General features: G+C 40.3%; 4 protein-coding genes across 5 annotated transcripts in view; 3 read left to right on the top strand and 1 right to left on the bottom strand.

Moving 5' to 3' along the window:
- Positions 1-19,318, bottom strand: part of LOC134554793 (WASH complex subunit 2A-like) — a 65,948-nt gene extending 46,630 nt beyond the window's left edge. The window contains exon 1 of the mRNA XM_063405725.1: positions 19,300-19,318. The gene's annotated coding sequence lies outside the window, so the exon portion shown is untranslated. The remainder of the gene's footprint in view (positions 1-19,299) is intronic.
- LOC134555119 (beta-microseminoprotein-like) lies at positions 425-5,449 on the top strand. The gene is made up of 4 exons (XM_063406475.1): positions 425-522; positions 1,209-1,308; positions 1,677-1,779; positions 1,946-5,449. The coding sequence occupies exons 1-4, from the start codon at positions 520-522 to the stop codon at positions 2,073-2,075; spliced, it is 336 nt and encodes a 111-aa protein (XP_063262545.1). The 5' UTR covers positions 425-519; the 3' UTR covers positions 2,076-5,449.
- Positions 7,170-11,415, top strand: LOC134555118 (beta-microseminoprotein-like). Of its 2 annotated transcripts, none has more exons than XM_063406473.1 (4): positions 7,170-7,307; positions 8,856-8,964; positions 10,126-10,231; positions 10,919-11,415. In XM_063406473.1, the coding sequence occupies exons 1-4, from the start codon at positions 7,305-7,307 to the stop codon at positions 11,046-11,048; spliced, it is 348 nt and encodes a 115-aa protein (XP_063262543.1). In that variant the 5' UTR covers positions 7,170-7,304; the 3' UTR covers positions 11,049-11,415. The 2 variants fall into 2 exon arrangements, with proteins under 2 accessions (XP_063262543.1, XP_063262542.1); XM_063406472.1 differs by lacking the exon at positions 7,170-7,307 and adding an exon at positions 7,317-7,342.
- Positions 19,319-20,463: 1,145 nt separating the features above from the next.
- Positions 20,464-23,077, top strand: LOC134554796 (beta-microseminoprotein-like). The gene is made up of 4 exons (XM_063405735.1): positions 20,464-20,532; positions 20,691-20,781; positions 21,481-21,583; positions 22,685-23,077. Exons 1-4 carry the CDS (start codon positions 20,530-20,532, stop codon positions 22,812-22,814), a joined length of 327 nt encoding a protein of 108 aa, XP_063261805.1. The 5' UTR covers positions 20,464-20,529; the 3' UTR covers positions 22,815-23,077.
- Positions 23,078-24,429: the final 1,352 nt, after the last annotated feature.

Below are 24,429 nucleotides of genomic sequence, written 5' to 3'. Positions count from 1 at the left end.
AGTGCACACTCAGCACTAACCATGAGTATGCAAAGATCCAGCAAAAGATCTATTAATCTGCTATTAATACCAGATGCACTACTCAGCAGGTTCCAGCCCACTGATAGCAGAAAGGATTTTGCATGCATTTCTGCCCCCCCTAAAAATCACCTAGCTGGGTAATAGTGTCTACAGCTTAGCTACCAATATTTGTATTCCATCAGAAAGGTGTTTTTCTAATCATAATGCTTCCAAGCATTATGATTAGACTCATATGTCTGGAGTTCTGGACTCAAGAGTTTACCCAGGTCGGTGCTCTACAAAACCAAACATTTTCTCATTGCCAGCTAGAAAAATTTCAGAGATTTCTTTGGATATTGCAAAATAACTGCATTTGCATTGGCAGGCTTTTTCCCCCCTCCACCTAGACTTGAATTGCACAATATAAAGGCATCATAAAATATTTGCTCTCTGATTCCACATAAAGAACTTCAGCTTTCTCTGGAAACTTAGAGCTCTTTGGAAGCCAAGCATTCAACAATGGTAAGTCAAAGGTTTACACTGGTTTGGGTTTTTTTGTAATGGGGATACAGATAGGTATTTGTTTTAAAACTGCAAAAGGAGAGCATTAGAGAGAATCATCTAGTTACACATTTTAAATGTGGCTGCATTGTATTTCAAACCTGTAGGATGCAGAGACAGGAAGACACCTCTGTGAAGATTACTGTGAATTTTGTTCTTTGTATTGTAGTTCTTTGCAGGAAACTGTACAGATATCTCTGAGGCTTTCACTTGCTGGTATTCTTTCCTCAGAATGTTTGTGAATACACTCAGTTTTCCAAACATTTAGGACTATGTTTTTAAAAGTTAGAAATGTGAAGTACATTTTAAAATATAAAGTCATTTTACAAAGAGAAAAGTGTATCTTTTGCCTGTATATTTTTTCTGTTCTTCCCTTTTGATCCCTCAAACTGTGTCCAGTTCCAGCTCTTCAGGCTTCCAAAGGTGTTTGCAGAATCTAAATCAACAGTTAGGTAATGATAACTAGATGAAAGTCCTATGGCCTAGTTTTCCTGAAGTTTGTGCTCACATGATCCCAACGGTACAGACATCAGGAATTACCTTTGATGAATACCTCAGGAATGGCATAGGTTCTACAGAGGCAGTTTTTCCTATAATATATGTTGATTCATAAACAGGAGAAATTACCATCTTCTTTCTCTCTGCAGAGGATCTTTCTGGCTTTCCTTGTTGCAATGGGCAGCCTAGTGACCCTGGGTGATGCACACTGCTTTGGTGTACCTCAGAATCCAGGGAGGCCCTACAAAGGTAGAAACACAGAAGATCCTCTGACCTGATTGCTCTGTGGTAGCTTGGCTCCATGTGGAGCTGCCAGGAAGGGCTCAAAATACCAGGGAGGGGGAAGACCTTGGAAAAACACAAATAGGGGCTCCAGCAGCAAGTTGCCAAAAGTAGGGGTAAACAAAGTCTTCCCCTGGGCTGCATATGGTTGCAGCAATACTATTGCAATTGGTGAAACGTTACTATTGCTATTCCAGCATATGGAGCTCATTCAGGAGTTGAGAGAAAAAAACATCCCTGTACTTTACTATTGCCTGGAATAACACTTTCAGAAAATGTGAGATAATTTTTAAATTCTTTAGCCTTCTGTTCTGTTTCGTTCCTGTCTTATGCAGGATGTATGAAGAATGGGAAACTGTATCCCTTTGGACACATTGAGAGGACAGAAGATTGCCACAGATGCAACTGTAGGGAAAGAGTATTGGATTGCTGTTCCCTGTAAGTTTGAACTTCTTGGTACCATCATTGCCTGTAGGATGGTCACAGCTTTCCATTGTTGAGGATAAATGAGTTTGTAAGGGCAGAAGAGAGCCTTTTCTCACCCATATCACAGAGCTAGTGAAAGCTCTCAAGCTAACATTTGCTTTCTCTTTGCCACTGGCAGCTTTCATACTCCTATTGGTTATGACAAAGAGAACTGCAAAGTCATTTTCAACAAGAAGCGCTGTGACTATGACGTGGTGCAGAAGGACGACCCCTCACAGGAGTGCATTGTCTATTCTCGTGTGGGCTGACACCTGCTCCAAACCCCTCTGCACTCTGGAATTCCTCTCCTTCCTACAGATGCTTTGCCATCACAGAGAAGCACGATGCAGTGAGAAAATCTCATAAAAGAGAGCACTTCTGTACTCACTTCTACCCTCCTAACTGTCCTAATTCAGCTTGCAAGATGCATAATTAGAGTGTCTCATTTCTATCAAAAGGTCATGTTCATGTTCATAATATTAGTTGTTAAGACTTTGTGTTTTAAGTGATTTACAGATGTTACATAGGATTTCATTCTACTAGTTTCCTTTTTAGACCTGTGTTGATTTTTAAATTAGAGCCCTATTACCTGTAAGGTCCCATGAGTTTCTGTAGAATCTGGGTCCCAGTTTTCTTACAGATAAAGATGGCTTTCCTAGTGCAAGAAGATTTTTGATTTGCTGACAGCGCCAGTAAAAGTGTGAATGAATGACAAAAAAAAAAAAAAAAAGAAATCTAACACAGGCTTTGAATCTCACGTGAATATATGCTTTAAGGGTTTGGGTCTGGGAAAAATCAGCATATTTGTGTGATTAGCACATCCATCCAGAAGTTATCTGTGGGTGGGGAAGCCCATCTTCCACTGCAAGGGCACCTCCTCCACCACTTGTACTTGAAGCAGAATCTGAACAGCTCAGCACAAACAAGAGCTGACACTGGAGAAGAAAGAAAATGAATTCTGATGGGTTTAATAGGCCAAGGAGATATAGAGTCTTGTCCCATGGGCTCCAAGGAATAGACTGTGTTCGCTGAGACCCAGAAACTGCATATAAATGTTTTAAAAATGACATTTTTTAGTCTCAATTGTATTGGTTTTTCTATTATCAGAGTAGCTGCCAATACTGAAACTACTTTTTCCTTTTTTTCTGTTCTAAATAAAACTAATTTAGCAATGAAGCTCAGGAGTCTTTAATCTCCTTTGCTCTGAGTGGCAAAATGCTCAACAACATGGCCACAGGTAGTTTTTACTCATTTGGGATTTTTTATTCATGAGATTATCCATCTGCAGGAAAGCAGGCTAATACATCACTCATTCACTTTTGAATTCTTTTCATTATTTACATACCACCAAAAATTAATGAAATGTGTAGGGCAGAAAGGGAGAGGTAAGAGTTCTGTACCTTCACAGCAATGAGACTAAAGGAAAGCTTGTTGAATTTTGGTAACTTACTCAGAAATCCCAAAGAAACTTCCTCTCCAAATGAGAAATATTTTTGTGTTGGTAAGACGCTGGAGAATAAGTTTTTGCCATTTTTATATCCACAGGTTATACCATACAAAGCTCCTTAGAAACAACTCTTTATTGTCAGAGTAAGTCCAAATCTCAGTTTCTTAAGGTTTTATAGCACTCAAATTCAATCTGTTGACATGTATATGATCAGAAAATCATGATAATACCACACATTTATTTAATCTGCAGCATATTTCACATTTTAAGGATTTCAAAAATAAAATGCTAGCTGTCATTTTGTGGAAAAAATTACATGGAATTTGTTGCATTTTCTACTCTTTAAGGTGGCCATTCCTTTTTGCTTTCTCAAAGAGGGCGTAAGCAATTGTCCTAGCTCAAGTTTGCTCTCAGAAAGTGATAAATTACTTTCAAAAAGTATTCCAAGACATTGTGGGGGTTTTACAGCAGGGTTTCCTGGGCTTACTTCTTCACAACACTGCATAGTGCATACTGTTATTACAAATTAAACAGCCCAAGGGTAATTCTAGTGAAACCTGTCAGAAATGCAAGTCACAAAATCTCTCTTGGTATTCTGTTCTAGTTCCAGTCCATCTCAATCAGACAGGAAGGGTGCAGGACAAGAAATGGCAGGAAGCAAGATTTTACACATTACAGAGGAAAACAGCAATTTAAAAAGAGAAGAGGTCCCAAAAGCCAAGATATCCTTTGGATTTGGCTGAAGCATTCTGTGGTTGCCCTCCCCATCCCAGTCTGTTCTGAGTCCTGCAGCAATAATTTCCAGCCATGGCATTTAGTCTTCATGGAATCAGTAACTAAGAGGTCTTAAAAATACAAAAAGCTCATGCTTTCTAAACAGAGCTGAAGTACATTGTAGGGGGGATATACACAAAATTAACTGAATTTCCCCAGAAATAAGTCCAAAGAATGCTGAACTAAGTAACTGGTGGTATAAAATTGAAGTTAAGCCTCCTTTCATTTGTGCACATGTTGGGCAGGTTGTGTTTGAAATGAAAGACCAGATAATTTGCTACCACGTGGAGGACCAAAGTCATGCTCCCAAAGCCGTGTGGCCAGAGCAGGGTCTGCTACTGCACCATGTAGGTTCCACAAAACCAGAGGCACTAGTGGACAGAACTACAGCAATGCTCCAAACTGCCACCCTTTCTACACCTAATTCCTTAAGCCATGGCTCCACAAAAAGTCTTTTTCACAGACATGTGTGAAGCTGCTTTATCAGCTGCAGGGTCAAGATAACAAGCTGTGTTTGGAATCACTATGGTTTTTTTTTAATTTATGGAATAAACTTTTGTCATTTTTCTGGTTCCCCGAAGACTTCTAAGACTATTTTTCTTTTGAGATGGAAGGTAGAAGTGCAGGATATTTAGCATTTCCCATAAGCTGGAAATCCTTTTTTGCTGATTCTGCCACTCCTGTTCATTCTGATTTACTGCCTCTGGACCTTTGCTCTCCCTGGTACAGTTATCTGTGGCCTTCTCCCTCAGTTCTAGCCACACTTCAGAGATGGAGGTCTCCTCATTGCAAGCATGGCCTGGTATTTATGGTTGGCCCTTTAGGTCTTTTTGTCTGTGTCCCTTGCTTAGCACTGATCCTTCATCCTGGGATCGGGATCTGACAGGATTTTCCAGGCTAGCTGAGAAATTATCACGTGTTTTAAAAATGCATTTGCACCAAGGTGAAAAAATTAAGTTTTTTACATCCCACTGAAACTCCATTGAATTAAAACTGAAATTGGACTCATGGACGGGGACTTGGCTACACATGGAAGAAGACAGGTGTGTTCAGATCAGAGAAGAAATGATAAAGTCTCAAGCTTGGGCCTCCCATCTTGAACTGAGATCTCAATTCAAGTTTCTTCTCTGCCATCTATTACCTGGGACAAATTGCTCGCACTGCCTTTGTACCTTGCTATAAAATTAACACAATTGTTTGGCAATTCCTGTCCTGGGAGACATTTGAGGGCCTAGGCTTTGAGGTTTGTGGTTACATGAACCTCAGACCTAAGAAAAGTGTCCCCGCCAAGATAAAACTTCCTCCTACCACATTTACAATATGTTCTTATGTAAACAGTGCACTGTATATTTTGGTGTTTGTTTGCATGTGCCTTTCCTTAACACAGTTGTCCTTTCTCACACACAAACGTGACAGACTTCAATAAAGTAAAGCCAAAGTACATTATACATAACTTTGTCAGTTTAATGTCAAGAAGAATTTACTTGTAAAGTCATGTTTATTTATGATCTGTGAGCTAAAATACCTCATGCTTCCTCTTGTTTTTCGCGTTTCAAGAAGAAGGGCTAGAGCAAAATAGCAAGGTGAACCTTCAGGCAAGTCTCTAAGACTTTTCTCTGCCTTAGGAAGAAGAGTATGCTCTAGCCCTCAGAGTAAGTGGAAGGGAGGCACATAAGCAGGCAGAACAATGATATTCTTAGGATGTTTTTAGTAAGAAATGACCCAGTGGGAAGCCAACATAAGATTTCAACAGAACTACATCTGTTAGAGAAACCTGTTTCCCACCTAAGCAAGGCACCTGTCATCCTATACATGAACAACATGAAGAAATGTGATGTTATGTGGGTCACAAATGACTGAAATAATCAATACATGAATGGACTACCCCCATACAGTTTGCTGCTGTGAGCAGTTTCAGCACCACAGCATTTCATTAAGGCTCCTCTGAATTTACAGATCATGCAAAAGGCTTCTTAACTGCCCCTTAACACTGCCCAGGCTTAGGCAGGTCACTCTCTGCTGTGGCCCAAAGAAAACTGTTTTCAAGTTCCCTCCATAGCTTGCATAGCTCTCTGCATAGCTTGCACCTAGAAAACAGGGAGAGGTCTTGCACTGGGAGCAGCTGGGCAGTCTGGAAAATTAAGAAAATACAAGCATTTTGGTTGGATTTTATTTTTTCCAGAGTTGAGCAGCAAGGACACCCTTTGTCACTCAACACCAACCCAGAAAGTTGTCTTTTCTTTCATTTTGGCTGTAACAAATTCCATAAATTTCACTCCAGTACATCTACATCACAATTTTCCTGATAATTTTTATTCACATACAACTGCTGCAGGGTGCCCGACAAGCGAAATGTTGCATGCCAAGTAACACACAAGAAGGAAAAAAATTAAATAGCTCAGCAATTTTAGCAGAATAAAGGCACTGCAATTTGATGGTCCTTTTATTCTAAAATATCATGGAATATTTGTTCCAGGTCACCTTTGAGGGCTCTCAAAACCACGCAAGAAGTCACCACAATTATGGCAGTCAGAGTAATTAATTCAGATATTGCAAACTCTGCAGCTCTGCAGGTAGTAAGGGATAGACTTCATCACCAAGAAGAGCCACATAGTTTGAAATACTTGAACCTAGTAGGTGAGAGCTCAGCAAAAGGGGACCATACTGGACCTCTTTGCTATCAAATTACTGTCCTAAGACCTTGGAAAGTGCCCCTGACATATCCAGCCTCTGCAGAAAAGGAACTGTTTCTCATTGGCTATAAGAACTAAGAAATAAAATATATAATGCCTATTTCTTCATAGAGGATCTGAGCATATATCCATATGCTTTTACATGATGGAAAGCTGAACATGGGAGAAAATGGTTATCTAGGACCCATGTTTTAAACCCTAGATGGTTCAAACTAAGCATGCAATTTTGTTGTGAGTCACAACCACTATTATGTCTAATGGTTTTCTCAAGACAAGTGCTAAATATTCCTTCTAGGCTTGAAAAGTGCTTCCTTGTAACTGCCTCCCAACTCTGGTGTGGGCACAAAAGCCACACCTATTTCTCCAGTATCTGTTAGAACAAACCTTTCTTCCTGTATGTAATTGCCTTATGTTAATAAAGTCCACCCCATGAGGTCATTTTGCAGAAACTTCATTGGTGCTAGACATGCATGGTCAGTTTTTTCAAGAGCAGTAATCACAAATGCCCTCTCTATATAAGGTCTCTGAGAAGATGAACTTTGTACAGGCCATCTCCTTACTGGAAGTCTCGTAATTCTGCAGGGATGGTGAGTCCTTACATATTGTACTGTAAATGACCATGGTAAGTTGCTATAGATTTTAAAGGAGCTTCTGTTGGATTTATCTCAGTACTTGGCACATTAAGAAGCTTGGTAAATGTATAAATTCTGTGGTATGAGAGCAAGAATAAAAGAGAGGCAAAGGAAAGTAAGAACTTGGGGTGAAAAATCTGGATAATATCTGAACACTTTGCTGAACTCAAAAAAAAGTATCTTGATTTTTACTCCTTTGTCACTCTGTTGCAGTCTTGTGGGTTTAAGCTCTCTTCTGCAAAATAAAATGCTAAATTTGCATCCTCTCAGCTCTTGGGAACAACTTTTTATAAGTCACCAGGCCTACTCTGTCTGAAATGACACATGTCCAAACAGTTTGTGCATGTGATTGTTTATTCCTGGTCTACCTTTCTTCTCTTACCAAGATCTTCAGTTAATCACAGCAAATTCCATCCTAGAATTCTTTTGCTTATTTCCTTCATCTCCCAAAGGAAGCCCTTCAAACATTTAAAAATAACACTGAAACTTCAGCTGAACTTTCAGAAAAAAACCACTAACAAAGATCACAGAATACAGAATTATCTAGGTCGTAAGTGACACTTGCAAATAAGGTACAGAGCCAAGATCCGAGTATTCAACTTCAGCTGAAGTTATTTCACTTGTTCCTAATCCTTCAATATTAGGATAAAACATTTTGTAGTTCTTCAGACTGCAATAAAGAAGTTTTTGCAACTATAAGTGAGGTTAGTGGAAAAAAACAGTTGGTGAATGAATCTACAGAGAAAAAAAAGGACAAGAAAAATAATGGGGAGTAGAGAGGAATGAAATAGAACATATGTTTTTCACAAAGAATATCTGGGTCTAGCATCAATGCTTGGTTTTAACAGTGGGGAAAGACAGACGTATTTTCCCCTCCCATGTGATGCTCTGCCTCTGCCTCAAAATGGTTCAGTATTGCTGATAAGTGTGTTAAAATGTCTAAACTGCAAAAGATGCCTTGAGAGGCTACCTGGAACAGAGGCTAGACAGAGTTAAAGGAATAAAGTAGGTATTTTTTTAAAAGGCCTTCAAAGGATACACCTTGGGCAGTACGAGTGCCTGGCCGAGGCTACACCCAAGATGCTTGATGGATCACACATTTTCACACTTTTATAAGTTTGGGTCTTTTTACATATTGGGGTTAATGACATTAACTGCCCAATTACAGCTTCAGGTTATGAAGTCCCATCCTCCCAGATTGTTCTCTTCAATTCCCTGTTTTTCATAGTTTTTGGGCATGAAGTTGCAACACTGTCCTTGGTTCTCCAGCTGGAAAAGGCTTGTTTTGTCTAACTAAACTGTGAGGAGAACTTGCTAACATTTTATATGAAGTTTAGAGTTATATACCAATGCAGTACAGAATCTGGAAAATATGAAAGCTAAGATTTAAGGCATCAACAATTGGATTTTAATTTTAAAACACAAGGTATTTTCCTGTTATTTATCATCAAGACATCTTAATACTTACTGAAGAATTGATATGAATTCTGTTTTCTTGTTCAGAACACCATTGTGGCCTGCCTTCTTGCTCTTGCCATCAGCTTGCCACTGTCTGATGCTTCCTGTTTCCTGATACCATTCAAACCAGGGATGTCTAATGGGGAGGTTGTAGGTAAGAATTCAACTGCCCTCAACTTGACAGACATCATCAGAACCCCTGCTTGATTTGATTTGTCCATTCAGTGCAATTCATCACAATTTAGAAATAAGTGGAAACAATGGAGAAGAATCAAAGGTAAATGGGGTATGGAGAGCAATACTATAATAGGTTATAAAAAGAACAAGTTATTTGGGGATCTTCACACAGATCAAACTACAAATTATGTTTTTCCAGGGAAGTAGCATAGTTTTAGTTTACCCATCTGCATGAAGTAGTAACTCATACTTTAACTGTGGAATCACATCACAGAAATCAGAGAAGGGAGAAGGATCTGTGTATAATTGTGTATAGTCAGTATAAAAGAGGAAAGAGATTTACAAGTGCTCAGCACCACACAATTTAGTCATGTCTTGTTTCTGTATCCCAAAGAAAATTCTTAAAAGTAGAACGGCTGCATCCCTTTAGTCTGTCAGTCTACAGATGAGTGGAACTGCAGGAAAATAAGTTCCCAAAAGAGAAGTATGCTATTTTTTGGACAAAACTAGAGTTGATGTGTGCCAATATGCAAAAAATCCTAAGTGGTCTAAAATACAGCTTTATCTGGGAAAGCTGGTGCTACTACTTAAAGAAATTAGTTAACATCACCAAAGAAAACATTTATAGGCAAAGACACAACCTAGAAGCCCCACAACTCTCTCTTGTCCTGTTCTCATAAAATTCTGCTTTCCAGATCAGTTATTTAGGAGGCCTATGGTCTATTTTGTGACTGTTGAACAGGAACTTTACATGCAATACTTGCTTTCTTCCTGCGGACTGGGAAAAATTTTCTGGCCAGATGTGGTCTTGCTTTAAAGGAGGAGTCAACAAGAGATGGTGTCTATAGGAAAGTCAAAGCCTTTTTTAATCCTGGCCATGTCTGTGTCTAGTTGTGTTTCTGCTGGGTGCTTCAAATTCCATACTTGAAGAACTACTCCAGAAAACCCCATGCTGCAAGAACCCCAGGAGACAGAGGGGCACAGGTCTCTCTTCTCCATGCATTAGGATAGCACACCCTTGGCAGACAGGGATGTCAATGCAAAAATTCAGCAGAGATCCCACCCATTTTGTACATGCAAGAGTATTGTTACTGCAATAGGTCTGACACTGAAGTCTGCTCAAACAACATGTTTTCAGGCTGCCTTGATGACGAGGGAAAGGTCCATGAATTTGGTTCCAGCTGGAGAACTGAGGACTGTGATGATTGCTCCTGTTCCAGGGCTGGAATCGGCTGCTGCACTAGGTGAGTTCAGAGCAGCAGTGGGGTTTTTCCTCTGCTGCTGTGATACAGCACAAACCACTTCCCTTCACACAGGAGTTCCTGAGAAATAACCATAATCCTATCACATTAGTTATGCATTAATCCAACACCATCATCACTTAACATGCAAGAAATTCCTCTGAAAAAAGAGGTCATGTTTAAAAAATAATTCTTGATTTCAAATAAAAAGAGTACTTGAATCTTCCTGAGGCTAAAACATCAGGCAAGTTATTGACTCAAGAGAGAACACTAAGAAATTTCCATTGATCCTAGTCCAGATCTTCCCAAAGCCACACATTGCCTCACTTTCCTCTGAGAGGCAGCACAACTTAAGTGTCTGTAATTTTTCCTGTAGTGACACCCAACCACTCATGCAATATTAGTTCCATATCATGGGTGAAGAGAAGAAGCAATAGTATTGGAATAGCAAATAAACACAACAAAAATCCCTTGGGTGTAAATCAGACCAGAAAAGCTACAACTCTCCCCTCATCCTGCTTACGCAGGAGGCTAAGTAACATTTGAGCTGGGAGCTTTGTGCAAGTTTCCTTTTCTGCTCCCAAAAGTCTCCTCAGTATAGCCTCTTCACATCAAAGGTGCAGATACCACCTGAAGTGGAAGCTGCTTACTTCCTGGTCTCATCACCTCTTTTTCTTCTCCCAACCACAGCTATATGAGACCAGTCGACTACGATGAAGAGAAATGTGAAAGCATTTTCAACAAGGAGACTTGCTCTTATAAAGTAGTGGAGAAAGGTGATCACTCAAAAGAATGCCCAGTCCATTCATGGGTGGGTTAATGGAAGAATGGTGCATTGGAGGGATAGTTCCTTTTATTGTTTTAATGGTTCTCTCTCACAAATTCAAAAACACTTAAAATGCAGCTGTTGTGAAATCTGCTCATAAAACCCAACATATAATGAAACTGAGTATCTACTCAGAAAAATCTCCATTTCTCTGCCTTTCTTTGCCTCTGCCTCACCATGAACAAAGAACTGACTTGTTTATTCCTCGAGGTCAGACATCTAATATGACATTTTAAAACCTTCTCGGTAGCTGCTAATCTGTATTCTTCTCTGGTCATATTTCACTGCCAAGAACCATATTTCATCATTCGTGCACAGCTGTATCTTAAAGCTTAAATAAAGTCAAATAAAGCATCAGAAATTCATGGGACTTATTTAAGGATGAAAAACAAAAGAATTAAAATTTCAAAAACCATGGGAAAAATATGAAAAGCTACTTTAAAATCTTTCTGAACACTCTGTTTTCTATGACAATGTCTCACATGATTAACTTTTGTCCTATGGCTCCCTGGAGACAAACCTATGGACTGCAAGATCTACCAGCTACCCAGTGTAACCCAGTACTCTTTTGCCATTACACTGACAGCATAGTTGACTCAGTCCTCAGCTTGTACTTTGGGTAAAAGAAAGGGTCTTTTATTCAGATTAACCTTTAAAAACGTAAAGGTTTTAAATTGGGCTATGGGCAGCATTGTGGCTGCATGGAGTGACTGATCTGTGCTGGGCTCAGACAGGGAAGCAGCTCAGCAAATCCACAAACTGAGAGGGATGTTCTCGCCAGTATGAGCTCTCCTTTGGTGCACTGCTTCGTAGTCTTTATAGCACATTTATTCAATTGCCTCTTTCCACAAGTGACTATAAGCACCCTACATCTCCATGTTCATTTCTGTACAACAGAAAGTGTGTCAATGCCTCCACAGCTGGTTGTTTAAATTATGGAATAAACATATACCTCATGAGCAGTGCCCACACCTGCAGCCTGCGGGGTAGAGGCAAACCTCAGCTTGTGTGGGCTTTCACTTCATGATTCACTGGATGACCTCCAGAGGCCCCTTTGAACCCTAACAGTTCTGTGATTCTATCCACACTCAGTGGCACTGCTGGGAGACACTGTCCCCACTGCAGCTGGGCAGTGAACCTGTTTACTACCCTTAGCAAGCCTGTGCCAAGATAAAGCATAATTGAAGGCATCTTCTAATGACACCATGCCTAGCACAGACCCCAACACTTCAGGGTTGAGACTAGAGGATCTGAAAGTGATTTCTGAGAAACTGCTGCACCCTGGTGCATTGAAACTGTAGGGTTGCTCTTTCTAATTTTCACCAAAGGAGGTGACACAGAAAGGGGAGCTGTGTGGACAGAGAGAGATGTTTTACCTGGGAAGGCAGTGCTAACACAAGGGGTAAAGGTTTTATTTTAAAAGAGGCTCCATTTGGATTACACAAGGGAGAAATTCTTTAGTATGAGGATAGTGAGACACTGGAACAGGTTGCTCAGAGGATTTGTGGATGAAGCATCCTTGGAAGTGTTTTAGGCCAGGTTGGACAAGCTTTGAGCAGCCTGGTTTAGTGGAAGGTATTCCTGCTCATGGCAGGAAGGTTGGACTAGATGATCCCTAAAAGTCCCTTCCAACCTGAACCATTCTATAGATGTCTCTCTGTCTGCAGCAGACTTCCAGGTGCAGTTGTAAGGGAAGTGCATAGAGAACACCAAAACATAAGTAAGCTGTGACCAAAGATTTACTTTCCTTTTTTTAAGGCTTACTAGACATATGCACCCAAATTCCAGAAAGGTCAGCCTGAAGCAGCACTCCTAAACAATCCAGAGCTATTTAATCACATTTTAAATCACCCAAGCACCTTTCTCCACCATCTGCCAAGTCTTCTTAGATGTGGATCTACCCTGTTTGTTATGACGAAATAGGAAAGATTCACTTCCTGCCTAATCCAAAACACCTTATAGAGCACTCTGCTCTCTTCTTGTCTACTCCAAGTTTCAACATGGAAACAAATGATTTTATTTTATATATAAATATAATTATATATATATATAAAATTATCTATATATATTTATATAACCTATTATATCTAGTTTCGGAACACCAGAAGCACAGCAGGGACTTGGCTCCCTTCTGTAACAAGGAGTCTAGCTATGGGAAGAAGACAAAACCCTCAAACCTGAAAAAACAGAGAGAGAGCATACAAAACTCTGTTTGGAACTTGCCACTTCTGTCAAGTTATATTTTGCCTTGGTATTTCTCTACTTTAGCATTCACAGCTACAGTCCCATACAAAGAATACATCCCCCAGCTTCAAAACTTTTAGATCATTACACCACTAGCTCCACATAGTGGGAAGAAAGTTTGCACAGGAAAGTTTCCTCCACTATCCTGTGAGGTTAAAGGTTTAGGCGGCTCTGCAGAACCTTGAGGAGCAAATCATCCCTGTCAGAGCAGAACAGCTTGTGTGCTCTCTTACCCCAAATTTCCCTTTCATCTCCTGAAAGCGCACAGCTTTCCTGCTAGAAGGAGAAGCAGTTTTGGATAGCTGGCCCTCCTCTTCCAGCAAGTCTTTTTAAGGAATGTCTTTAAATATTGGAAAAATATTCTTGTCCTAGAAATGAAATCTAGTGCTTAGCTTACAAAGCTTTTAAATCAAACACCAGAACACACATATAAATCTGATGCAAGTTTTCCTGTTACACAATGCTTATCACCTGAAGCTTAATAGCTTTGTACCCATTCATATTGTGTCCAATAAGATTTTTCCCCAATCTTAAAATGAAAATCTAACTTAAACAAGGAAAGTGCATATCTCATTTACATTATGCATACCAAAGAAGTAATATATTTTCAGTTCACATTCTGCTCTATGCCAATTTTAAAATCTCAGATAAATTAATTTCATGATAATTTTGCTTGTTCACTTTGCTGTTAGTTAGCTCTTCTGTTGGTATGCAGGAAAGCTTGCATTGGCACCTTTTCAAAGCCTGAAAGTTTCTGTTCAAATCTAATGTTGTGTGCACGTTTCCTTGGGTCAAGCTGTGGTTTATTTAAGGGTGAAACTGATTGGAATTGATTTGCTTTATGACAGGTATTTACATGAAACTGTAGAACACACAAATCATATGACCAAGCTAAAACACACAGCAAGCCAGGGTTACTTTAACCTTCTTCCCCATACTGAAAATTATGTTTTCACATTTTATTTATCTCAGGAGGTCTCAAGCACTGACCCATGTTCTTTACACTTCTCCAGGGCTTCAGTGCTTTTGCACAGCCAATGCTTCCAGTAGATCCCCATTAAGGACCACTGATAAGCTGCAGTCCTTTGCCATCATGAGATGATAATCTCCTTCAAAATATCCCAGTAATTTCCCACTGTAATTCCAGAGGCTTCTCCCTTGGCTGCCCTGGTCTGCTAAAGATGGGATGAATCTACAGGGACAAGAACAAATAGTTTTGTTTACCAGCTAATTACACTGGCAGAGAGACTGAGTGTGTTCACTTAAGCTGTATAATGGAAAAGTCTCTCCAGTTTGCAGTATGAAGGACAGGGGAGCTGGACTGGTCTGAAAACCAGCTTGGGACTCTGTAGCAAGAGTGGTGCCCTACGACAAGCTGCAGTCTCAGTAGAGTACAATTCCAATGATTGCGTTCATTAGTGTCTCCCTGAAGTACTTTGCCTCCCCTTTTCAGTTCCTAGTTTGGGACTTGCCTGATTTCTCCTAAAAGCACTATCCCTCAGTCTCCCCATGTTCTACATTAAAGGGCAAGCTTTCCAGGGGCTGCAAGAACATTTTATTGGAGTTCTCTCCTGCTCTTGCCCTGCTCCTGAACAAAGGGATGCTGTTCGGCATACCAAAGCTGATGGTCAAGGAGAGGCGAGCAAGGGTCTGACTTGGTGCAGTATACACTCAAAATTCTTTAGACTCTTGAAGTAATAAACTGGATTATGTAACACAAGCTTTTTTTTTTCCCCCCCCCCCCTCTCTCCAGCTCAGTTATTTGTTCCTATCTGTATTTGGCACAAGTAACTCTTGAACAATTTCATTCAAAGCATAGAAAGTATTGTCCTCTAATATTATCAGGAAATTATATAAATGGGTTAGATAAGAGATGAAGTCTAATATTATGAGAAATCCTGGCAAGTATTTGTGAGCATAACACCCAGGAGTTCAGTGTGTGGTCTGGCTACAGGAATGGTCTCAGACCCATGATTTTAGGATAGAATTACTGTGGAGCAGTCAATATCTGTCATTAATGTATTCTTTCATTTTCTTTTGAGTATCATTTTCAGATGGGGGACTCTTCAATCTCTCTACAGTAAGAAAGGGTTCAAAAGTTAGAACAACCAAATTTCATCAGAGACAGAAAGTGGCACACCAGCCAAGAATTTCAGAGAGGACCTCAGTTTTTCAGTTCAAGCCTAGTGAAAGGTACCAGGAACTTGACTGAACAAACTGTTGACACTACAGCCTAGCTATATTAGTACAGCTCAGTTATGTACAGATATGACAGCTCTAGAATTTCTTTTTCTGTTGTTGCCAATGCTTTGGATTTGTTTGTTCTTTTTTCTCTGCTATAAATTCACTAGTCACTGCATTACAGCACAGCTTTGTCACAGTGCTCCTGTGTTGGAAGGAGTGCATGGAAAAGTCAGAGCTACAGAGAGCACAAAAACCTAGATCCTGATCCAGCTGGCAAACTTGACGTCGTTTTAATTTTGCTCCTCTGAGGTTTAGAATTTAGGTGTCATTTTAGACTCAGCTTTAGTCTATAGCCAAGGAGACATCATGAATTGGACTGAACAGTTTTAAGAATGCTTATTCGAACCTGAACAAAGACTGGCTTGCCTGAATTATCCTCACTACAGGGGAATAAAAGCTTAGCAACAATAACACTACTCCAGAATTTTGTTCAGGGAACAGAAGCACGATCACCTCTGACTGTTAACAGAGCAAATCCAGGAGTTTCCCCTTGAGAACAGCAGTATGAGTTGAGTCAGATATGATGGATTATGAAAACATCCCTGGGAGTAAAAGGGAAAGCTTAATATGAATTATGAAATAGGCATTTTGGTTTCACAGAAAAGAACTAGTAAAGGGATTAATTTGGTTTGGGAAGAAAAATGAAATAACTCCTTAAGTTTTCTTAACAGTGGAAGCATTGATAGAACCATTCTCATGCTTTAAAGCTTCTGTCAACAAACTTCTTTCTTACAGAACTTCAAACTGCATTTTTTATTACTTCTGTCTATACTGTCCCTTTTCCATTGCATTTTTATTGCCTGTCAAGAAAGCAGAAAGCAGGTATCAGGAAGTAAATTCCCAATCCTTTGAAGGAAAAACTCCACCCAGTTGGTAGAGGCTTTCAATAGTCCACGCCAGTAACCATACCTAATATCAGCTTTAAAAATTCACTGATGTGCATTGTAGTAGTGGAGCACCCTTTAACTCTGGAGGTAATAAGCCTCATTTGCTATCCTTACCCCTTCACCACTGACTATCTCTTCATGTCGTGCCAGCTCTGACACGTGTGCCTGTTCCCAGTGCATTGCAGCGTGTTCTCCATGACAGGATGAGAAAGGAGCAGAGAGATTTCCTGGGTGCAGAAAGGCCAGCAAAATAAAAGGAAGCTGCTCTGGACTCAAACTAATTAGCAAGGGCTAATTCCTGCTGAAGTCAAGTGGGAATCTGTGGTCTAAATAAGTTTGTGGATTGAGACCAAAACTACTCCCTCTGTAGTCCTAGTACAGAAGGAAGGAAAAAGCAATGGTTTCCTCTCTTTAAGGTAACACAGGTGTTGCACTATATTCGTGTTATGCCATTTTGCTGACTAGTTTAAAGAAAAAAATCAGGCATTTTGTGTGAGGAGCAGTTAGAGAGCTCCATTTTTACTTTAAAGGGAGAGTGTTCAGAGACAGTGCCAAGCAGGACAAAGGGGAACATGAACAGGGGCTAAACAACTTGAAATACTACAGACTTAAAATAAATAACTCCTCTCCACTCCTCTATACAAAAGACCCATCTGCCCCAGACCAGTAAATGTGTGAACTGATGGGGAAAGAAAGTTGGAGTTAATAGAAAAATGTCTTTTAAAAAATGCCTTTAGGGAAAGGACTTGTACAGTGTGCTTTTGCATAACCTAAAAGCACCAGGAAGTCAATCTTGAATCCTTTGTACAGAGGGAGGACAGTATCACCCACCACAAGTGGTGGCCAGACTGGTGCTGCAGCACCCCTAAAAAGTAGCAAACCATCTTCTCACTGAAAAGGGCCAGATCACACAGGGAGTAGTTTTGGGGAAAATAATAAATTTAATTTGATTTCCCAAGACCTGCATGAGCATTAGGTAGGGTCCTACCTAATAACTCACTCCTGTGAGTTCAGCTAAAAATGGAGTCAGCCAGTTGTCAGAGCCAGCAGAAACATCAGTTTCCCTTATTAATTTCTCTAAAACAGTTTGACATGAACCATTTTGAAGGCAGGTCAGATTTATTTTTGTGCTTTAACCCAATTTTGAGGCCCAACACAGTATTTAGTAATTAAGCAATACATTAGTGTAGTTTTGAAACAGAGGGTTAAGCAATAGACATGCAGAAGATCATGTCTAAAGCCACTAAAGTCTTCTGAAGAAATGTTTTCAATGTGGGCAAGTTGTACTAAAATTACAGAGTTGATACCCTGGTCAGAGCCTTGGTGGTGTGGAGCCACCCCCTCATCTCCCCTGTGATTCGAGGGGGAGGTGCAGCCCAGGCCCTCCAACTCCAGGCCTCTCCTCAGAAAACACAGGATCCTTCTCATTGTCAACACCTTCCCAGGGCAGATTTGCCTCTTTGGCTTTGCTCTGAGTCCCTGTTTTAGTAAAACCACAACATCATTTGACCAGTTTACTTTGGCAACTTCCCTGACAGATGCAGGAACAAGACAAACGGGAAGGACGTGCTGGATGTTCCTCTCACTGCTTCACAGAACTCAGGCAGGGGAGGCACTTTAACTATTGCTGCTCCCCCCAAGCCAGTGAAGGAAGCTGTTTGACCTAAGTCAGTGTGTCTACAACTGGGCTTTGAGCACTCCCAGCACAACAGAGCCCAAGGGAGAAGGTACAGAGGGAAAGCAGCAAACTGACATGGTCACCATGTCTCAGAGGTGCTCAGCCTTCTCAGCCATCAGTACCTGAGAGAACTTATCCTTCCCTTAAAACAGGACATGTGCTTAACATTGCATCCACAGAAGACAACTTCATCTACACAACAGGGAAACCTCTCTCCTTTTTTTAATCATTTGACAAAGAAAAGCTTGTTTGTCTCAAAAGGAAATGTCCAAGCAGGTCTGCAAGAAGAGGAACAGAGTCAGGTTCATCCTATTCTCTGCTCCAGATCCCACACAAAACTTACCCATAAGAATTTGGGATTTTTTATTCTCAATTCATGCAAGATGCTTTAAGGTGCCTTTTTTTCCTTCTTTTTAGGAAACAGTCCACACAGAATACTTTAATATACACTTCAGTTTCAGGTAGAGCTAACAGGCACCTCTGGAAACAGCAGCCTTGGTCACACTTCAGTTTCCTATTTTGTGTGTATATTTGATACATATAGATGTATTTGCCTACCTGAGAAACAGTAAAAATTATATGAAAGTTATTAATACAGTTATTTTTCTCCAAGGAGAAAAGAATAACTGACTAATTAGAAAATAATTTTAAGTAAGAGAATAATTTGGAATCCACCATGCCCTTCAAGTCAGAATTACTTATTACATTTCCTTGCAACTATATCCTATATAGGAGATATTATCCACTATAACATTATTTCTCTTCAAGACACAGCACAAGATTTGTAAGAATTATAGCAGGGATAGAAAAGAAGTGGGTCTGGCTTCTAGCTATACTAGACCCTAATAAATTGGTTTCAATTAAAATAAAATCAAATTCACAGCGGTATAAGAGCTTGGTTGTGTTTTCACCTTGTTGCCTTTGCTAACAGATAATTTTGAGCAACTAATTCCCTTCAAAGAGAAATTAATTTACTTAAAGACTACCAGAGAAAGAGTATTTCCTCAAAGCACTTCATTAGACACCACAACTGTTTGCTGCAGCAGAACTGCACATGGAGAGCATGATCTACCAAAATCACAAGGTTAACATAAAACTTGACAGCTGTACTGCAAAGCTAAAAGCAAAGTACAGCAGAAGCTCTAAAGTCTCCTGCTAAGTTCATGGAAACAAATAAAGAAAAGGCACTTACATAGTTCAGATCTTCTGTCACAACAAACAGTGGCCACCTCCTCCACAACTGTCACTTGACTCCAAATCCCCCAGGAGACCACACTTGTTCTGCCATGGCCCTTTTGTCCCAAATCCACTTCCAGTGCAGCTTTGTTTCCTCTGGCTGTTTGTCAATCAGTGGAAGCTAATGAGTTCAGGCATGCCAATCAAGTGCCTAATTAAAGCCAGGTGTGCTAAAAGAGCCAAGCTGATGGAATTAATGCAACTCATTAGGCTGGGAATGCTCTGGTAACTTTTGAAACTTGTTATGCCCATGCTCCAGTTCAGTAAAGCATTGAATCCCTGCTGCCCTCATGTAGCCACAGTGAGCTGTGCTAATTTTTCTGGCTGGTTCTGGGCAGCCTCACATACTGTGTATTTTAATAGTCTAACATCACAAAGACCTGGACACCTATGGTGAGATCTGTATTGAAGGAAATGTCTTCATTTTACTGTTACAGAAACAACCCTGCCTTTGGTGTCTGATTCCAGCTGTGTTTGAGGCAGGACATGCATATAGTGAAATAAAACTGTAACAATTTCTTTCTTTGCCTTCCTCAGTCCTTAGTATTGCTTCTGGACTGAGACAATACACATCTCATCTCATTTCTGCTGTCAAAAAGGTGCTACCTGGTCATGCTGATCTGCCTCTAGTCCCCAGGCCTGGCTTTGCTCCAGCAGCTGAGAGATACATAACTACAGCTAGTTCCTGTAGGCTGCTAAATATGGATGTAATGTGACTAATATAAAATAATTGAAAATATAATAAATCAGTCTGAGAACAGTGGACTTTTCACACCACTGCACTGTATGAATGACCTGTCCTGTACCTCCTCACAGCAGGTCAGTGGAACAATAGGGTCCTTTCCCCACGGGTCCTTGATGGCCTGCCAGTTCTGGAGGCATTGCTTTCTGGTGGTCAGGTTTCCCCACTGACACCAGGGCTGATGCAGAGCAACCACTGTATCTGCTGGAGTTTCTTCAGATTTACACCAGCACAATGGAGTCCAAGATGCCAAAGCATGGCAGTGCACCAAAGGAGCCTTTGCAAGACTTTCTGAGGTGCCACCTTCTGATCGATGATTGGAACAGGTTAGAGCATCCATTGGGAACACATTTACATTGCCTCCCTTTGCACTGACCATTGTTTCCTCGCTGTATATAAATAGACACTACTCCTCATTATTATATGTGAGCAGCCTATGCAAGTATGGTAAGTTAACAGCTTTGTGTGTGTATGTAGTATTTTTTACACTGGAAGTATTTTTTAATTTGATATTATTTGGAATCATAGGATTCATCTATAACTCTGTACTAGAACTTTGGGAAAAAACATTTAATTCTAAAAAAAGATTCTTGTTTTCTTTCTAGAAATCCTTGCTTGTTTTTTGCTTGATCCTTCTCTTCTCAAGAACTCTGTGTATGCCTGCTCGCTGTTACCTTAGACCAGCCAGAAAATATGGTAAGAATGTCAAATATATTAGACATCCCTGAAACATTAATTGAGAGATTCAAAGGCTTTTTTTCTTAGAAATGTTGGAATAGCATAACATGCTCTTTGCTGAGGAATGATCCAAACAGCTGCTTACTCAGGAATCAACCCACCCAGAGGCATCTCTGGACTGAGAGACTCAATAATTACACCCTGGGCTGATGTGTGACTGAGGTACTTGCCTATGTAGCAAAACCCCCTGTACTTTTAAACAGCATTAATTAATCTGAAGGGGGCACCTGACACTAAAATCAAAGCAAAACCAACGCAGCTATTATTTAAATTCAGTTTAGTAGTGCAAGTTGAAGTATAATAAAACTGGGGAGGAGGAAGGAATGAGAAAATAAAATCAAACCCTGTGTTCTTATTGAATATAAGAAAGGGCAGAAATATCCTCCTGTAGCCATAGGCTGAGGTGTTTTTGAGATTCATTGCAACAGCAGAATAATACACATCAGGTATGTGGTTGCAACACTTTGTCATGCTGTGTCATACGCTCATGAACGCTGCAGGAACAAGGACAGGGTGTCTTTTTGGCCAAGCACAGGGTGAGGCTCTTCCATGGTGTAACTCTACAGAAATCAGTGCTTTGGTCACTACTGCACAAACATAAGACCCTGGTCTGTGTCTGTTGATTTACTGACTATTATTTCTGGTGTGTTTATTCAGGGTGCGTTTCAGACAGAAACCTCTATGTTTTTGGTGCGGTGTGGAAGAATGAAGATTGTTTCCAGTGCAGGTGTAAGATGGGTGCAATGACTTGCTGCAGCTTGTAAGTTTACCTAAATTACTGTTTGTTTATTCAGAAACTAATTGAAATATTCAGACTTGAAAAGATGAATGGAAAGCATGTACTGAAATGGGAGCAAAACTCTTTTTCCTGTTTCCCAGTTAACTCTGATCTGACCAGCAGAATAATTGGTCAATCACACAGACTTTTTGGGGAAGAAACATGGTGAAACACAGGGTGTTCCCAGCACACAGCTCTTCATCATCACCTAGTCCTTCTTTTGCTTCAGACACTAACTGGGTGTGGTTCCCTTTAGCCTCTGTTTTCTTGCTCCTTCTATTCACCAGCTTATCTCCAGATACCTAAACACCCCACAACACATGAGCCTGTGGGTTTCTGTAGCTCTGCACCAAACCACTGGCCTGCCTGCAAGCATCTATTCAGATATTCTAACATCCTTGCCATGCTGCCAAGAGCCCACATTTCCTCCTTATCAAAACAGGACATACATGGTGATAATTTTCTTTCTTGTATGTTTCTGCTCCATGGATAGCAGTGACTCATCAAGGAGAGCTGTGTCTTCCTGAATAGTGATGTGAACTGATTATCTCCCCAGAGGACTAGAAAAGTCCCTCTTTTAAGGGAAGGGAGAAAGAGTATCATAAATTATCTGTGAGGAAGAATACAATCCAAGAAACTTTTGGAGGGAAATATTCCCAGCTTTTCGCAGCCATAAGAGGGAGGGAGCTGGCCTGTGCTGAGAAGAGGCCCAGCTGGGAGTCATTCATGCTGAGATGATTCAGCACTCTTTAAAATGTTTGTTATTATCAAGAAAGTTTTAGTTTGAATGGGGAAGACAGAATTAATCCATATTTTGCCTTGGTGTGGGAATTTATACTAATCCCTAACAGAATGACCAGGGAGCACTGCATTTAAACAAGAACAAACATTGGGAAATCACTTCTTCTGTCAACAGCCACAGTCAGGGCTCTGTATTCCTCCTGTGATAACCCACAGTAGTTGTTATGTCTATCCACAGGCCAAATCAATCCATGGTTGCTCCAGGATGGCTGTGGGTCAGTAAGTATCCTTCTCAGGCCACGCCTCAGCTGCTGATTTTCTCTTTGCCTTTCTCCATAACAGGGTTTTAATGCCCAAGAAGTATGATAGGGTGAACTGTGTTGGCCTATTCCACAAGAAAAGCTGTTCCATCCGAGTGGTGAAGAAGACCAATCCTGAGATAAGTTGCAAAGTCTACAATGGAGTTGGATAAGACCACATGATGTATTTCTCCTCTTTCACACCTACCCCAGAAGCTGAGTACACCCTGGATCTCTCCTTTAGAGGAAAGCAGCAAGCAGCATGGCTTCAAGAGAAATGAGTTTGCCTCGTGCCTTTCACAGCTCTAATTGTGCCGTATCTATCAAGTTTCTGACACTAGCTGGTTTGTCTTACACACATTTATAACCAAACTTTACCACAAGCTTTTTTTTCCTGTTGGGATCCAGAGTTAAATACATTTTCGTATACATCAAATCACTGTAGTCACTTGGTCTCCTTGAAAACAGAAGAATTCATGGTGTCTATAAATGTTTGTAAATCTAATTATTGATTTGGGAATCATCTAGCTTTTAAAGTAACAGGTATTATATAAATTGCTGCCAGACACAGGGATTCATTATGCTATTACACTTATTGACATTCCCCCAATGATACGTGTACCAGAAGAAAGGGATGAAGCAAACCAGGAAAACGGCCCTTTGAAAGCCTCCCCTCCCCTTGGTGCCTTGTGTAGGCCAATCCATTAATGCAGATGCCAAGGGAACATATTCTCCAGGAGATGCCTGGTACATTACAAAAATGGCAATCCCATGCCTGAGAGTCCAACCTACTGCAAAGAAATGCCATATAAATAGCTCTGTAGCCTTCCATGCCCGGGTAGAATTTCCTGCAATAATCTCGTTTGGATCAAAGTCCACTGACAAACAACCCCATGAAAGCTGTTTTTATAGGAAGCCTAGACCATAAATCATGTTAAACCTGTAGACTTTAGGCATCACACTGTGCCTAGCACAAAGTCCATAAAAGTAGTTAATACGAGAAATATCCTATAAAATCTATTTATACAATATTAAGAGCAATTATAAAAAGAGAGCTGTACAGCTTAAAAGGCCCAGATAAATATTTTGAATGTGTTCAGTTTATTCAACACTGATGTCATAGCTCTTTTCTTCATCTGCTTTTCCTCTACCTTTCTGAAGTGTACTACAGTTAAACATTTCATCTGATGCAAACAACAACTTCTTTCAGTATCTGGAAAACCACAGTCACATGGTCTATTTAAAGTGTGGTGCTGAGAACATACAAGCAGAAAACCTTCACATAATACCAACTTACCAATTATCAGAAAAAACCCATCTGTGGCAGTCAATAAGGTGATTCCAGGAAGCGGGTAAAATAAGAAATACAATTTATCTTCTTAAATCTTTGGGCCTCAGAGTCAGGTAGAACTAGTAACAGCTCCCTTTGATGACATCCCCTGTGCATATCATCTGGCTATGACCCATCCAGTCTGGGAGGAACAGACATCAGAGGGGCCCTCACTTCTCTACTTGAGGAGAATGAATCAGAGGAATAAATCTAGTTATATATAAATATATACATATATGTTTTTGTGTATATATATCTATGGAGCTAGATGTAGATACAGATATAAATACAAGGGATCATGCTATCAGCTTCCTAAATGCTAGATTCAGTTATAAGGGCCTGTCTAGGGACCCCTGAGTAACAGGCCTACTTTTCTGAACATCATTTAAGCAGTTCAAAAAAATTCCTGTGAAGATACATCCATTTCCTAGCTCCCCCCATGGAAAGAAGGTTATGAA

The sequence above is a fragment of the Prinia subflava genome, chromosome 9, assembly GCF_021018805.1.
Source record: "Prinia subflava isolate CZ2003 ecotype Zambia chromosome 9, Cam_Psub_1.2, whole genome shotgun sequence".
Taxonomy (NCBI): Eukaryota; Metazoa; Chordata; class Aves; order Passeriformes; family Cisticolidae; genus Prinia; species Prinia subflava.
The sequence above is the reverse complement of the archived record's forward strand: the minus strand, read 5'-3'. Positions and strand labels throughout refer to the sequence as shown.

What these genes read in the sequence shown, in the direction of transcription:
- LOC134555119 (XM_063406475.1), top strand. An exon ending in TCCAGGGAGGCCCTACAAAG is followed by an intron (nt 1,309 to 1,676) that starts GTAGAAACACAG and finishes TGTCTTATGCAG; the next exon opens with GATGTATGAAGAATGGGAAA. An exon ending in GTATTGGATTGCTGTTCCCT is followed by an intron (nt 1,780 to 1,945) that starts GTAAGTTTGAAC and finishes TGCCACTGGCAG; the next exon opens with CTTTCATACTCCTATTGGTT.
- LOC134555118 (XM_063406472.1), top strand. An exon ending in GTCTAATGGGGAGGTTGTAG is followed by an intron (nt 8,965 to 10,125) that starts GTAAGAATTCAA and finishes ACATGTTTTCAG; the next exon opens with GCTGCCTTGATGACGAGGGA. An exon ending in GGAATCGGCTGCTGCACTAG is followed by an intron (nt 10,232 to 10,918) that starts GTGAGTTCAGAG and finishes TCCCAACCACAG; the next exon opens with CTATATGAGACCAGTCGACT.
- LOC134554796 (XM_063405735.1), top strand. An exon ending in TAGACCAGCCAGAAAATATG is followed by an intron (nt 20,782 to 21,480) that starts GTAAGAATGTCA and finishes GTGTTTATTCAG; the next exon opens with GGTGCGTTTCAGACAGAAAC. An exon ending in GCAATGACTTGCTGCAGCTT is followed by an intron (nt 21,584 to 22,684) that starts GTAAGTTTACCT and finishes TCTCCATAACAG; the next exon opens with GGTTTTAATGCCCAAGAAGT.